General features: G+C 39.0%; 1 protein-coding gene across 1 annotated transcript in view; it reads right to left on the bottom strand.

Annotated features, from left to right (window-relative positions):
* The window catches only part of LOC127455903 (gigaxonin-like), a 30,334-nt gene extending 19,719 nt beyond the window's left edge, over positions 1-10,615 (bottom strand). The window contains exons 1-4 of the mRNA XM_051724080.1: positions 10,491-10,615; positions 10,196-10,410; positions 8,078-8,192; positions 7,327-7,677 (exon numbers count right to left, since the gene is read on the bottom strand). Of these exons, the coding sequence (XP_051580040.1) occupies positions 7,327-7,677; positions 8,078-8,192; positions 10,196-10,386 (657 nt within the window). The 5' untranslated portion in view covers positions 10,387-10,410; positions 10,491-10,615. The remainder of the gene's footprint in view (positions 1-7,326; positions 7,678-8,077; positions 8,193-10,195; positions 10,411-10,490) is intronic.
* Between the last annotated feature and the right edge of the window lie 7,014 nt (positions 10,616-17,629).

The following is a 17,629-nucleotide window of genomic DNA, read 5'->3' as shown; positions in this document are numbered from 1 at the left end:
GTAGTAGTGGGAGTTAATGTTGATTTATTGTATATATGATTTGTTTGTTTGCTTTGGAAAAAAAAAAAAAAATCAATAAAATAGTTAATCACAAAAAACATGTCCATGCACGAAAACCAGAACTTGAAACGACACTTAATGCTCAAGCAAGCCTAATTTTAACTGTAGCATGACCGTTTTGTGAAATGAACGTCTCCCGAGCAGACATTCAAAAATCATCATTTTTCATATAAATCGACCAAGGAGGTCTATAATACCTGGAAAAATCTATCTAATAATATTTGCGATTTAAATGTTGCTTGCAATAAATTTCATTTCGTCAGGGTACATGGTTATGCTGCGTTCCATTCAAATCGGATGTGAGATCTTCCTACTTGTTATCTCCGACCATAAATGCATTCCATTCCCTGATATTCGGAACTGCAACACTCCCATTAGCTTAGCAGGGGTTTGACTCTCATTAGAGATGTCTCCTAGCAACCCAACTGATAAACAATGCTGCAGCGCTAACATTTGTGCTTCAGGTGTACGATTATCAAAAGAGATTATAATTTACCATGTTTTATACACCTGTTTCTGCAGGCGTTTGTTAAACAAGCTTTAATATCATGTAATGTGGAAACGAACTCATTTATCGATATTACTTAATAAAGTGAATGTTTATCACTTACTTTGTATATCTCCCTGAGTGTCGACATGTTTGTGTGACATTATGCCCCTGCATCTCGGCGAAATCGGAGTTGAGAATTTCTCAGGAAGTTGTAAAATCCGACTTTCCAAATTGAATGGAAAGCAGCACTACTTCTCAAAACTTGATCTGACACTGAATGCTCAAGCAGCATAATTTACACTTAGAAAATTCTTGATGTTGCAATAATGCAAAAAGCACTAACCAATTTTCTTGAAGTGAAAATCAGTCCTCCTTTCCCGATTAATAAATTAAGCAATCACATGGTCATGCAGAACTTCTCAGGTTTGTAAATCCATAAGGATCTCTTTCTCAATGGCGGTAGCGGCAGTAATGACAGTTGACTCGTCAGCAAGATCTCGCGCTCTTCGCTTTCAAATTACGTCATTTAAAGCATGATTACATCACTCAAGGCCAGCTAGAAGGTCTCCACTGGGACATATCCTAAAGATCACACCCACCAAGAACAAATAAATCAATCTGATTGGCTGATGAATCTGACATTAGATGCCCATTCATTTGCACTGTTGAGGGATTCTGTGGAAATTCTGAGGCCTGAGGGGTGGAGCTCAGACTCACGCGCTGCTTCGGGCATGTGATTTGTGAAACAGTTGTCACACTTTGCTTGTAAGCATCAAGGAATAAATTCTGACTGGATAAACTTTTAATTTTTCTCTATTTGCTTGTAGATTAATTAAGAGTGGAAAGCGATTAAAAATACATAGGAAAAAAGGTGATTGAGAATAAAAGGATGAAATTTTGTTATTTATTTGGCATGTTAGGCCAGCAGAGAAGGCTTTGCTGGCCCTGTGAATTCACCACTGGGCTATAAAAAGGTTTCTTTGGTAAATTATTAAATATAGAGCATAATAACAGAGCAACATCTCCATCATATCAAAATAAAGAGTCCTTGGTGTGTTTTGGGCTTGTTTATGTTAAATGACCCGCATTTTTTGCACCAAAGAGACATGCCCGCACGACCGCATTGCTTATACTTTTCTGAACACGAACGAATAGAAACTCGTTTGACGCATGCACACTACAACTGTTTGTGACACTCTTTTTACAGTCAATGGCCAGCGCATGCACAGGTGATGCGCACAGACGAGGACACAGATGAGGACCGCGTCCGCTGGTCAAGAAAACTTCTCGGTTACGTATGTAACCTCGGTTCGCTGAGGTGAAGGGAACGAGACATTTCGTTTGCTAACGAATATAGGGAGTGTCCTTCCACATGACCCTAGTTGAAACCTCTCTACAATAACCCCAATATTCTAATATTGGCTATGGTGTTTGAGCCCCATCCTTTTAGACGCAAAGCTGTTCACTATAAAAGCAGGCGCGCAAACACCATTCCTCAGAATTTTCTGACTGAGGGACAAGGAGCCCATCGCTCGCACCTCAAAAGATCTCCGAGTCTTGTATTGTGGCCAGCGTTTGCAATGTCTTGTTCCCTTCGTCTCAGGGAACCGAGGTTATGTACGTAACCGAAACATTCCCTTATGACTCAGTACACTTGACACTGCATTTGCTAATGCATATGGGGAACATAATCCCATCATGCTGTACTACACGATATAACCTTCCAGAGAGGAAACATGATGCCGCAGTCCTGCGGGACGGTGACCGACATAAGTATGCCACAAGTGAGTGACCCTCATGTTGGGCCATGAGGGGAGCACTCAGAATGTGTATATGAACTATAGTCATATAGTATGAATTAACCCCTTCATGAACCCAGTCGGGAAGGGAGTTTATTTATAATGAAAGTGCTTGTGACTTTATGGAAAAATTACAACGGCCTGAATGCAGGCGGTTGTGTAAAATGATGGAGAGCTGTACTTAAAGGGAGGGGCATAAGTATATGTTTGGCAAATAAAATAGCAAGCGCTCTAAACAGAGAGGACTTGTGTAGAGAGAGACGTTACATCTAGGTTGTTAAACCTTGCAAATGTGTTTTGAAAAGACCATCCAGCTTCAAAACATATGTCTTGTAAAGACACACCATTCGTCCATGCCCATGAGGAGGCCATGCCTCTAGTTGAGCATGCTTTAACACCAATTGGGCAAATCTTACCCTGTGACTCGTAAGTTAGGGCAATTGCATCAACGATCCAGTGAGAAAGTCTTTGCTTGGAGACAGGCATTCCTTTTGTGCATCCTCCAGAGCACACAAAGAGCTGATCAGACAGTCTGAACTGGAGGGTGCACTCAACATAGCACATAGCGCCCGCATAGGGCATAACAAATGCAAGGATTGTTCCTCATCCGAATTAAACGGAGGAGGGAAAAAGGCTTGAAGGTGAACCACCTGCACTCTGAAGGGCATGGTTAGAACCTTAGGCACATAACCTTTTCTGGGTTTGACAGTAGCTTTTGAAAGACTGGGGCCCAAACTCCAGACATGAATTGTCAATTGATAGTGCACGTAAGTCACAGACCCATTTTACTGAGGCCAGAGCCAGCAGTAGTGCGGTCTTAATGGAGAGCATGCGCAAATAAACAGAGTCCAAAGGCTCGAAAGGGGGCCCTGTGAGAGCTTTTAGGACCAAAGTTAGGTCCCAAGTTGGGACGAGGTGGATTTAATCATTTTGCTCCTCTAAGGAACTTTGATTAAATCATGCTTGCCTATAGTGGTGCCGGCTTCAGGTGCGTGATACGCAGATATAATCACTACATAAACTTTGAGAGTTGATGGAGTGAGTACTGCATCTAATCGCTCTTGAAGAAATATGAGAATTTAATGTACGGGTCAGTTTACTGGGTCTTTGCCATGTGAAAAACACCAATCAGTGAATACATTCCATTTTAGCATGTAGAGGCATCTTGTGGACAGCGCTCTGGCCTATAAAATGATGTTCATGACTGAATGCATCAGTTCTGGCGTGTTTAGCACACTCCATCAAAGGCCACACGTGTAGGCTTTGCAGCTTTGGCTGGGGATGCCAAACCGTGCCTTGTGTTTGAGAGTGAAGATCTTTCTTCAGCGGTATTTCCCATAGAGGCCCGTCCAGTATTTCTACCATCTCCAGAAACCAGGACTGATTGGGCCATTTCAGTGCAATTAACAGAACTGTTTCCATGTCCACTCGGACTTTGCTGATGACAGAATGAAGGAGGCTCACTGGGGGAAGCACATACTTGCGTTTCGCCGGCCATACGTGGGCAAGCGCGACATGGCGACATATATACGCCACAACTGTTCTATTAGCCGAACGAATCAGAATGTGGTGTTACACAATATCGGAATGAAAAGCTCTCAAAGCTAGAAAGACAGCCAGCAGCTCTAGGCGGTTGACATGTCACAACCGTTTCGCACCTGTTTCCAGGTGTCGAAAGTCGGGTGTGCATTACACAACCTGTGTTGGTGCATTTGTGGTCAGCACTTTCTTTCTGAAACTTGACCCAGCATAACACCCTGTTGGTAGAAGGCTGGCGCTGTCCATGTTACTAGAGCAGCCAGACAGTGGCGAGTTACCATGATGCACTAGGGAATGAAATGACTTCAGTGGTAATGTTTTTTCAGTTTGAACTGAAACAGACACCATACAATGGTCCGTGCACACTCGTTCATGAGATGCACACACATGTATACTAATATATATATATATATATATATATACATACATACAGGTGCTGGTCATATAATTAGAATATCAACAAAAAGTTGATTTATTTCACTAATTCCATTCAAAAAGTGAAACTTGTATATTATATTCATTCATTACACACAGACTGATATATTTCAAATGTTTATTTCTTTTAATTTTGATGATTATAACTGACAACTAAGGAAAATCCCAAATTCAGTATCTCAGAAAATTAGAATATTACTTAAGACCAATACAAAGAAAGGATCTTTAGAAATCTTGGCTAACTGAAAAGTATGAACATGAAAAGTATGAGCATGTACAGCACTCAATACTTAGTTGGGGCTCCTTTTGCCTGAATTACTGCAGCAATGCGGCGTGGCATGGAGTCGAGCAGTCTGTGGCACTGCTCAGGTGTTATGAGAGCCCAGGTTGCTCTGATAGTGTCCTTCAGCTCTTCTGCATTGTTGGGTCTGGCATATCGCATCTTCCTCTTCACAATACCCCATAGATTTTCTATGGGGTTAAGGTCAGGCGAGTTTGCTGGCCAATTAAGAACAGGGATACCATGGTCCTTAAACCAGATACTGGTTGCTTTGGCACTGTGTGCAGGTGCCAAGTCCTGTTGGAAAATGAAATCTGCATCTCCATAAAGTTGGTCAGCAGCAGGAAGCATGAAGTGCTCTAAAACTTCCTGGTATACGGCTGCGTTGACCTTGGACCTCAGAAAACACAGTGGACCAACACCAGCAGATGACATGGCACCCCAAACCATCACTGACTGTGGAAACTTTACACTGGACCTCAAGCAACGTGGATTGTGTGCCTCTCCTCTCTTCCTCCAGACTCTGGGACCCTGATTTCCAAAGGAAATGCAAAATTTACTTTCATCAGAGAACATAACTTTGGACCACTCAGCAGCAGTCCAGTCCTTTTTGTCTTTAGCCCAGGCAAGACGCTTCAGACGCTGTCTGTTGTTCAAGAGTGGCTTGACACAAGGAATGCGACAGCTGAAACCCATGTCTTGCATACGTCTGTGCGTAGTGGTTCTCCCCCACATTTTTGAATGGGTTTTGTTTCACAGTCCTCTCCAGGGTGCGGTTATCCCTATTGCTTGTACACTTTTTTCTACCACATCTTTTCCTTCCCTTCGCCTCTCTATTAATGTGCTTGGACACAGAGCTATATGAACAGCCAGCCTCTTTTGCAATGACCTTTTGTGTCTTGCCCTCCTTGTGCAACATGTCAATGGTCGTCTTTTGGACAACTGTCAAGTCAGCAGTCTTCCCCATGATTGTGTAGCGTACAGAACTAGACTGAGAGACCATTTAAAGGCCTTTGCAGGTGTTTTGAGTTAATTAGCTGATTAGAGTGTGGCACCAGGTGTCTTCAATATTGAACCTTTTCACAATATTCTAATTTTCTGAGAAACTGAATTTGGGATTTTCCTTAGTTGTCAGTTATAATCATCAAAATTAAAAGAAATAAACATTTGAAATATATCAGTCTGTGTGTAATGAATGAATATAATATACAAGTTTCACTTTTTGAATGGAATTAGTGAAATAAATCAACTTTTTGATGATATTCTAATTATATGACCAGCACCTGTATATATATATATATATATATATTAGACACACACACACACACACACACACACACACACACACACACACACACAGTTGAAGTCAGAAGTTTACATACACCTTAGCCAAATACATTTAAACTCAATTCTTTTGAATTTTGAAAGTTTTTCACAATTCCTGACGTTTACACGAGAAAACAATCCCCGTCTTAGGTCAGTTAGGATCTCTATTTTAAAAATTTGAAATGTCAGAATAATAGTAGAGAGAATGATTTATTTCAGCTTTTATTTCTTTCATCACATTCCCAGTGGGTCAGAAGTTTACATACACTTTGTTAGTATTTGGTAGCATTGCCTTTAAATTGTTTAACTTGGGTCAAACATTTTGGGTAGCCTTCCACAAGCTTCTCACAATAACTTGCTGGAATTTGGCCCATTCCTCCAGACAGAACTGGTGTAACTGAGCCAGGTTGTAGGCCTCCTTGCTTGCACATGATTTTTCAGTTCTGCCCACAAATTTTCTATCAGACTGAGGTTAGGGCTTTGTGATGGCCACTCCAATACCTTGACTTTGTTGTCCTTAAGCCATTTTGCCACAACTTTGGAGGTATGCTTGGGGTCACTGTCCAATTGGAAGACCTATTTGCGACTGAGCTTTAACTTCCTGGCTGATGACTTGAGATGTTGCTTCAATATTGCCACATAATTTTCCTTCCTCATGATGCCATCTATTTTGTGTGCACAAGTCCCTCCTGCAACATAGCACCCTCACAACATGATGCTGCCACCCCCATGCTTCATGGTTGGGATGGTGTTCTTCGGCTTGCAAGCCTCACCCTTTTTCCTCCAAACATAACGATGGTTATGTCCAAACAGTTTAATTTTTGTTTCACTAGACCATTTTTGGAGGACATTTCTCCAAAAAGTAATTTTTTTTTTTTTCTGAGGTCTTGGCTAATTTTTTTTAATTTCCCCATGATGTCAAGCAAAGAGGCACTGAGTTTGAAGGTAGGCCTTAAAATACATCCACAGGTACACCTCCAATTCAGTACACCTCCTATCAGAAGCTAATTGGCTAATTGCCTAAAGGCTTGACATCATTTTCTGGAATTTTACAAGCTGCTTAAAGGCACAGTTAACTTAGTGTATGTAAACTTTTAACCCACTAGAATTGTGATTTAGTCAATTAAAAATGAAACAATCTGTCTGTAAACAATTGTTGAAAAAATGACTTGTATCATGCACAAAGTAGATGTCCTAAACGACTTGCCAAAACTATAGTTTGCTAATATTAAATCTGTGGAGTGGTTATAAATTTGGTTTTAATGACTACAACCTAAGTGTTCTGACTTCAACTGTACATAATATCTGTATATGCACTGATTACATACAAATCAGTGAATCCCTAAATGGTTCATATAGAATTTTAGGGACATTTCCAGAACCCCCGTCCCACTCACTCGCCGAGCTTCAATGTCATGGCCGAGCCAGCGGACCACGGCCTCCAGCACGTGCCTTTCATTCCCCACGTTGAGCTTCTCCATAGACAGCAGCTCACACAGGCGATCCGGCGGCTGCTCCAAGAACTCCACCGTGTTGGCCACGTCTCGAAAATGTGTCTGCAGGTACTCTGTGGCCACATGGTAGACATGGTGTAGGCAGTAATGCAAGGAGAAGACCCGGATGCCAATGCAGTTCTCTGCGGTAATGCAGCTCTCCAGGAACTGACAGCACAGAGATTTGAGGTCAGTGAGGAGCAGAAGATCAGCAGCCTGGACCACATCCTGGATGGTGTCTTCACTCAGGGTAATCTAGAAATCAGACCACCAAAGAGCTGACTTTTGTTTGGCCCTCTTTACAGTCATCCAACTGAGATTGTCAAAATGACAATGGAAACTATCTACAAGGTCCACACACCTTTTGACCAATGAATTTCCATGATTTTTCCAGTTATTTGTGATTAACAAGGACTCTTAATAACATTTCATAGATGTTACACTCACAAAGAGCTATTTCTTGACGATAAATAATTCTTTACCTGAGCATACTTCACTACAGAAATGTCTATGACTTTTTAATATTTTATTAAAAATGCCCAGATACCTACAGGCTTGTAAATTACAATTAAAATTTAAATTCCATGACCGTGTGAGCCATGCAAATAGTTTGACACAGTCATAAATACATGTAAATGTAAATGAATATTATCACCTCTCCACTGAAAATGTAGTCCAAGATCTGTCTCATGGTGGGCACAGAGATCCCTTGTAACTCAATTTTGTATACAGATCCATCCTCCTTTGGTGGGCTGTAATTTAATTTGGTCCTAGAAACAGGTTGTACAATGAGTCTAAATCTTTGATCTACAAGAAAGAGATTGTTTAAATATATTACAGGGTTCACACACCCTTTTGACCAATGAGTTTCCATTACTTTTCCTGTCGTTTGTGATCACTGGATAAGTATTTTCATAAATTACTTTATAAAGATTACATACAAAGAGCAATTTCTATTTGATTAAATACTGTATTTGAGAACTTTTATTACTTTTTGGAACTATCAGTTATCGGCAAAAATCAAAGCCAATAGTTGCCAATAGTTTTAGGTTTTTTAGGTTTATTAATGATATGTATAATCAGTATCATCATACATAATGTACAGTGCACATTCTTGAAAGAAATAAAGACACAGAAGAAGAACCGCAAAGCATTGTTGCGTTGATTGCTTCCTATAAATTTTCCTGTCTTCTATAAAAACAGATCTCCTCACAACAAACATACAGAGTACCTCATTCCAAAAACAAGGGCAAAAATAAATTTAATTCCTCACCACATTAGATTATAAATGACACAAAACAGTACTTAACAGTTTCAGTTACTCTGATTCAAAGAGGAAAAAAAGGGGGGTTAATTATACTACTACTACTAATAATAGCAGACAAATAAATACATAAAACTAATACCCTTTATGTATGTTAATGTGAGTGAGCAGTTAGGGTCACATGTAAAGTTTATGGGCAAAACCCATAAAAAGCACACGAGGAGTCTATTTTTCAAACATATTCCACATTCCTGTTCATCTCTCTGTTTTCTTTCTATTCCCTTTATAGTTTTGGTTTTTAATTATTATTTATAAATGGTTATAAAATAAGAACTCCAAAGATGTTTTGTTGTTAAGTAGATATACTTTAATGATAAGTTCATGTTAATGTTAATATTCATGTTGATTTTGACTGATGGGGTCCGTAAAGAAAAGGGAAAATGTCTGTTTTTATTACCTAATCGCTGATGATCTATTAATAAATGATGATCTATTGTTGAAGAATTACTGCTACAGTATTTATTAGCCTATTGCAATACATTTTAAATGATTCTAAGAGTGAATGTTTTGTTTCCTGTATGTGGTTGTGTGAACTGGGAGCACATAATTGTTTTTTTTTTTGTTTTTTTTTTTAAATAACAGTCCTGGTGTATTTTGGTCTTGGTTATAAATAAAAGCCCTGCGTTATGGACCAAGTCTTATTTTTTTCTGGTTTTTATTGGGATTTTGGTTGCACAATAAACTGCATCTGGGATTTCATTCATTTTAGACTCTTGTTGCATTTATGATTGTGCCTGTCACAGTAAGGAAAGACTAAATATTTATTTTAAACACTCAATAAATCCATTAAAAAAGCTATTGGCCGATTAATCAGTTATCAGCCTTTTCCAACAGCTTAGTTATCAGCATCGGCAAAATCCACTCTCAGTTGACCTTTAATTTCTATGATTTTCCCAGGCCTGGAAATCCAGTTTTTTTCCATGACTGTGGAAACCCTTAAACCTAATTTATACAATAGAAGAAACCAAATTTTTTTCTCCTGAATGAAGTAAAGCACTCTAGGCGAGCGAAGCCTGTGTTTATAATACAGAACAAAAACATTAGGGCATTTAGTCATGCATCCATCCTTCGAGTATATCCCCTCCTCTCTGTCCCGGTATGACACTGACTGCTGTATGTACATTTGGGTTATGGTATTTCTATTCTTAGGCTTCAAAAGCAACAAAGATGAAACAAAGAACAGAAACTAAAATATTTTGTTTATTGTTAAAGTTTAGTCAGGTGGATTTAAAACTAGGTCACACTTTTTAAAAGTACTGACTAACAGAAACAGGCAAGGTGGGGCTGTTTGGCACACCCACATGACACATTGCTCAAGGGTCTGCTACATGTCTGAGCAATCACACCAGTTCTACATCTGATCTCTCCCAAACATAACTGTTTCAAAAACACGTCTAAGACCCATTACATGTAGGAGATTTTCAAATGTTATAGGTTACTATATCATACCTTATGTATGGACTAGCAGCAGCAAGAATGTTCTTCTGTACAGGGATCTCTTCACCTTCCAAAACAAGCACTGCATCTTGAAAACAATCATCTTGCCTAAAAGACTGAAGGGCCCTTAGCAGCTTTTGGGAGTGCTGAGGGTCCGACACCACTGATCCAGCATCAGCTCCAGCTGTTTTAGGATTTGACATGCTGTCGGAAAAATCCAGACAGAACTGTGGAAATAACAACATGCAAGACAGTTCAGAATTGTCTTATTTGAACATGAATACTACTTTAAAACATCTAAACTCACTCTGCTGTAGTTGCAGCAATGAACTCGAATTAAACTTGTTCTTGATGCTAGTTGTAACTTCAGCTGGTCATAATCTCAATCTGTTTCAGCCCAGTGTGTTAAACCGTACACTGACTGCAGACAGTGCGCATTCGCGGAAAAAACAATTCGGCAACTTAAGTGACGCTACTTGACGTCAACCGGAAAAGCGTTTTCATTTTTCACAATAAAAGCCATATTTTCAAAATAAAGGCATTTGGGTAAATCGAATATATTATATTATATTATATTATACATTAATTGTATATACGGTAAATGTTATATTATATTATAAAAATTTTTTTAATTGGCCACTACAAAAATAGAAAAAGTACCATCACCTTCATTTGTTCTTATTTGCTGACTGTCTTATTTTTTATTCAATTAAATTCAATACATGTCAGTTATATTTTATTTTAAAGTGTTTTTTACAAGACAAATTGCTCCAAATTCCAAGCAGCCATTACAAAGAATAATGACCATTATAAAATATAATTATATAATTCAATATAAAAACATTATAGCTTTTTAGTGAGTTTATTAAGCAATTGACATAGCAATATAGAGTATTTCTGTGTAAAACAAATATTCTAACAGTAATAAATACATAAATCATATACAATCTTACTACAGTTTTAACATACAATTAGAAGTACTGCATGAGGTGAAACATACTTTAGATATATAACTATACACATGGGATTTCCCCTGTCACAAGTTGATTCATTTCCGTTTAAATTTCAGAGCCATAATTCATTCCTCTTGCACAGTTTGACAAGGAGGAGGGCGGGGCCGGGCCATGAGTGCGCACGGCCGGACCCAATCGGGCTAATCAACCGAAGAGAGGGATAAGGCCGAGCCGGATGTGGCAGTTCGGGAGAGAGAGCCACACGCAGCTGCGGTGTGTGTTAATGTTTGTGTCTTTTTAAGTTTTCATTAAACATTATTTTGACTGTTCAGCCAGTTCCCGCCTCCTCCTTGCCCATTTTAACCATGTTACATTGGTCCTGCAACCCGGGAAGGAGGAGGGATGCGCTGTTGTTGAGTCCTCGCCACTGCCGTCCGCCCAAAGGAGCAGCCGAGTTGCTGCCAGCTGCCTGGACGCGGAGAAACGACCGCCGTCCACGAGGGGAGGAGGGGCTCACTGCTGGCCACCAGAATGCGGAGGGGTCGGAGGAACGGCCGCCATCTGCGAGGGGAGGAGAGGCTCGCTGCGGCTGCCTGGAGCGGTGGAGCCACTGCCAGGGACGGAGGGGCTCGCTACCGGCCTCCAGAAGGCGGAGGGGCATTCCATCTGCCAGGGGTCAGAGGACTCGCTCCGGTCCGCCCGGGGAGGAGTGGCTGTTGTCCGCCAGAGGGTGGAGGAGTGGTCGAAGACCAGGCGACGGCGTGTCTGGGAACCGGCGAGCAATTTTTTTTCTCTCTCTTCTTTTCCCTCCCCTTGTCTCCCTCCCAGGTCTCAAAAGGAGGGGAAAGTCTGCCGGCAGGTGCGGCAGGAAGGAGAACTACCCCCCCCAGAAAGGAGGGGTGGGATGTACGTCATGCCGGGTGTTCCCCGGCCTGAGGCAAAGGAAGGAGGTATGTGAAGAGGAGGAAGGCACACGGCCGGCCCCAGTCGGGCTAATCAGCCAAGGAGAGGGATAAGGCTGAGCCGGATGCGGCAGTTCGGGAGAGAGAGAGCCACATGCAGCTGCCGTGTGTGTTTATGTTTGTGTCTTTTTAAGTTTTCATTAAACATTATTTTGACTGTTCAGCCGGTTCCCGCCTCCTTTCCCATTTTAACCATGTTACACACAGGTATAATGCATTTTAAAGAAATATTAAACATTTAAGTAAATCCCTGTGCTGTATATTCATTAAATGAATCGTCAATCATGAGTTCCTGTCAGAATGGTATATGAACTGTGGTTTGTTAGGATGGAGTGTAGAGTGGACAAATCTGTCCTTTATGCATGAAAAGAAAAAGTGAAATTATGTTGATGCACTGACGGTGCAAGAAAGAAACTGAGAACAGGTTTGATTTATGAGAATTGCTGACCTCAGACATGTGAATGAGTGAGACAAGCTGGGATTTAATTAATCTTTCATTAAGAGAGAGCTATATGGTGATTTAACACCCATTTGTTGCACTCATTAGCTGTGCCAATTATTTTAGAGAGGCCAAAGCTATTCCCGTCAATTCAAGTGATTCATGCGTATTTCAAAGAAATATAAAGAGGAGGTTTTAATTAGAGTCTGTAGGATATACCCATTACCAACTATAAAACCTTTTACAGTGTATTAAATTGGCCCAGACCTTCCAAATCTTGGCATGACATTTCAGTTGGCACTGGAGCTAGAGACCCTCCCACCACCAGATGGCACTCATAGAACATACATTTTAGATTGGTTAACAGCTCTGTCCATCTGATAATGAAAGTTCTTAAATAAAAAAAATGACATAAATAAAATAAAAATATCAGTGCTTTAAAGTTTGTGAGTAGATACCTGCTGCTATATAGAGGTGTCAAATAAGAATTAAGTGTGTGTGTGTGTGTATATGTGTGTGGGCGTGTTTGGGTGATTTACGAGGACATTTTTTTTTTAGGTTACAAACTGGTAATTACAAGGGTATTATGCTATAAATGTGGTTTATGAGGACATTTCTAGTGTTCCCATAATTTCAATTGCTTAAAAAACATACTAAATGATGTTTTTTTGAAAATTAAAAAAATGCAGAAAGTTTTTTGTGAGGGTTAGGTTTAGGGGTAGGGTTAGGGTTAGGGTTGGGGATAGAATCTATAGTTCGTACAGTATAAAAATCATTATGTCTATGGAGAGTCCTAATAAGGATAGCCACACCAACATGTGTGTGTGTGTGTGCGTGCGTGTGTGTGTGATTTTGGTTATCCATCTTGTGTCTTTGATGCCAGATTCTTCACTCAGAACCTCTTTCCCAAGTACCTTGTCTTTCTCTTTTTATTATTCTGTCTGCTTTATGCCTTAACCATGTATTCAAGTTCAACAATATCATTCTATATTTATTATTTCATGTAATGGGTTTACCTGGACATTTCAAAGACACACTTCCAAATCATTTAACCAGAAATCCTTTCCACTGTCTTGCAGCAGTCTGATATATGCCAATATATGCAATACACATATCTGAAATATATGTTTATTCATATAAGGTTTTCACTGATATAAAAAAGTCACATACAGTTGTGGCCAAAAATATTGGCACCCTTGGTAAATATGAGCAAAGAAGGCTGTGAAAAATATGTCTTTATTGTTTATGCTTTTGATCTTTCATTCAAATTATTCACAAAAATCTAACCTTTAATTCAAGTAAAATAATTGAAAGTTTACTTGAATTGTTTCTCCAAAACACGTTTGCCACAATTATTGGCACTCCTAGAAATTATTATGAGTAAAATATATCTGAAGTATATTCCCATTCATATATATATATATATATATATATATATATATATATATATATATATATATATATATATATATATATATTTTTTTTTTTTTTTAGTACACCTGGGTGACTAGGAACATGAAATTGTTCAGCCATGACTTTCCTGTTTCACAGGGATATAAATATGAGGCAACAAGCCAAATTCCCTTAGTCATCCATCACAATGGGTAAGACCAAAGAATAAAGTTATGATGTGCAACAAAAGGTTGTTGAGCTTCACAAAATGGGAAGTGGCTATAAGAAAATAGCTAAAGAATTCAAATACCCATTTCCACCATCAGGGCAATAATCAAGAACTTCCAATCAACTGGAGATGTTAAGAATCGGCCTGGAAGAGGACGTGTGTCTATATTGTCTCCACGCACGGTGAGGAGGATGGTTTGAGTGGCCAAAAATTCTCCAAGGAACACAACTAGAAAATTTGCAGAAATTAGTTGGGTCTTGGGGTCAGAAATCTCCAAAACTACAATCAGACGTCACCTACATCACAACAAGTTGTTTGGGAGGGTTTCAAGAAAAAAGCCTCTGCTCTCATCCAACAACAAACTCAAGCATCTTCAGTTTGCCAGACACTACTGGAACTTCAAATGCGACCGGGTTCTATGGTCAGATGAAACAAAAATGGAGCTTTTTGGCAGCAAACATCAGAGATGGGTTTGGCTCACGCAGAGAAGTAGCCATATGGAAAAGTACCTCATGCCCACGGATCTTTAACACTGTGGGGCTGTTTTTATGCCAGAGGTCCTGGACATCTTGTTTCGATATATGGCATCATGGAATCAAATACCAACAAATAAAAAATAAAAACCTGACTGCCTTTGCCAGTAAGCTTAAAATGGGCCCTGGTTGGATCTTCCAGCAGGACAATGATCCAAAACACATCAAAATCAACACAAATATGGTTCACTGACCACAAAATCAAGGTTCTGCCATGGCCATCCCAGTCCCCTGACCTAAACCTTATAGAAAACCTGTGGGGTAAATTGAAGAGGAGAGTCCACCAGCGTGGACCTCGGAATTTGAAGGATCTGGAGAGATTCAGTATTGAGGAATGGTCTCAGATCCCTTGCCAGGTGTTCTACAACCTCACTAGGCATTATAGGAGAAGACTCAGAGCTGTTATCTTGGCAAAAGGAGGTTGTACAAAGTATTGAATAAAAGGGTGCCAATAATTGTGCCACACATATATTTGATAAAATACATTTTTGCTGTGTTTGCTGTTGTTTGATATACATTAGAGGAAAGATTTTTGTGAATATTTTTAATGAAAGTTCAAAAGTATAAACAATAAAGACATATTTTTCACAGACCTCTTTGCTCATATTTACCAAGGGTGCCAATATTTATGGCCACAAATGTACTTGTACATACTATATGCAACATATATTTCAAAATACTACAAAACGTCTGTTTTCATTCATTGAACATATTTTCCCAAATATAAGTGTAATTTGAATGTAGAGGGAGAGCGGGGCACAAACTAAGGCAGGGCTAGTTTTAACACTTACGGTTTAAAAGTTTCCACACAGACTGGTTTGACCAAAGATTACACAAAGACAAAAGTTACTGACTGCACCATAACCATAACTCATGAATAAGGCAATGAAAGTTAGCGTTTATACTCGCTAGAGTGTTACATGTTCCCTGACAAAATTTCAGCAAGTTGTCTGTCTGGAATTTTCTTTCGGCTGCTTAGAATCAGAACTAAAACAAGTGATGTCCAATTTGTTAATGAATCACTCTTTTGAATTGGTTCTTAAAGGATTAGTTCACCCAAATATTAAAATTAAAATTCAGTCATTGTTTACTCACCCCTGTGTTGTTATAACCCCATATGACATTGAAATGTACCTATTCTTTCACTACAAACTCTTCAGACATGTTTTTAAGTTCTGTTCTCTGGTTTGTGTGCAGCTATGTTGTGTTTTCTGTTGTTAATATCACAGGTGGTCCTGTTGAAATGAAACAAAACGTGTTTTCACTTGAACGCCCCATCTTGTGTGTACTACATAACTACTGTTGCTCTCGTGCAAAGAGCTCTAAAGCTTGCATGCAGACTCATGAACACGCAGAGGAGAATAACGGTCAGTGAACATTTTTACTAAATAATACATTAGATTTCAGTTTGTTTCACACCAAATCTCCTTTTGTGTTAAGAAAAAAGTTATATGGGGTTAGACCAATACAGGTGTGAGTAAATAATGACTGAATTTTCATTTTTGGGTGAACTATCTCTTTAAGAATGAATTGGTCAAATGGCTTAATAAAGCGGTCTGAATCGGTTCACAATTCGGTCTGAATCATTTGGACAACTCACTCACGAACTTGTTCATTTGGAGTTGTTTCTCACTCCGTAAAACAGCAAACGGATTCTTTGGAACACAGATAAAAACAAGAGCGATGGATAAAGTGGGACAAAGAAAAGGAATTAAATATTACATGTTCTGAGGAGTGCCATCCATTCTACATTATGTGGCTGTTATTATTGCTGGATTTTAAAGAGTGTTTGGTCTCAAAAAAACTCACGTCTATTTTTCCAATTGTTCGCACAGCTTTTTATTTAATTCATTGAAATAAATGATATATTATCTCACTACTTTATCTCTGTGTCTGATTTAGAACAGTTTGTTTTGTTTAAATTTGATCGACCCGTAGGTAAATTCAACAATTATTGTCATTCTTCCAGTCAAAATTTGCACGGTAAAAATCCATGACAGTTGTAATTAATCAATGCTGGCAAGTGACCATGGTATAAGAGGGATATTCCATGGCTAGGTGTGTGTTAAACCATTTGAATGCACTTCGCAGAGGCAACTATCCTCCGCTTCACGTCATGCATTAAAATCATTTAACACACACCTAGCCGTGGATTATCTCTTACATATTTACCCAAAAGCAATGAAACTGAACCTGCATCATACTGTGTGCCAGTGACGAAGTAGATCATTAAACTCAACACCCGTATGTGCAGCTTGCGAACGACTCTTTACTATAGGTAGTCAAAATTCCAGACAAAAGTGTGGCAAATCAAAAAATCATGCATCAAAGTATATTACTATGGCTTGACATGTAACGAGGTAGTACCATGGTATTCTTTGAAGAAACATGAATATACATGCAAATGGTAATAATAATTCAGTATGTTTGTCCATCAGAATATCATGGTATCCAATACCATCACTCTACCATGGTAACGCCATAGTAGTTTACTTTTTGAAAGGAAATACTGGTACTGTGAAATTCACAGTGTAAGATACAACTGTTTGGAGATGTTTTTTATACAGCTAACTGTTTTTGATATTTCATATATATATATATATATATATATATATATATATATATATAGTTTTTATAAAAAAATAAAGTAGCTTAAATGTAGCAATTTAGCTACTTTTGCCGTACAGCTTGTAGTGTAACTAGCTACTTTCTGTAAAGTGTAGTTTTTAAGGTACTTCACTGAATTTTTCTGTAGAGTAGGTGGTAGCTTAGCTAGCTATATTTTTGAGTCACGTCACGCCTGTAATGTCTATAATGTTACTGATCTCAAACTGCAGAAGCTGGGTGCACTTCAGATGCTGGCTGTTTGATTGGCATTAAAAAGTTGATTAGCCTAACTTTATGGCAGTTCAGGAGATAGATATGTGATGCATATGTG

Source organism: Myxocyprinus asiaticus, chromosome 18 (genome assembly GCF_019703515.2).
Source record: "Myxocyprinus asiaticus isolate MX2 ecotype Aquarium Trade chromosome 18, UBuf_Myxa_2, whole genome shotgun sequence".
NCBI classification, from domain to species: Eukaryota; Metazoa; Chordata; class Actinopteri; order Cypriniformes; family Catostomidae; genus Myxocyprinus; species Myxocyprinus asiaticus.
Note: the sequence above shows the minus strand (reverse complement) of the source record. Positions and strands in the feature narration are given on the sequence as shown.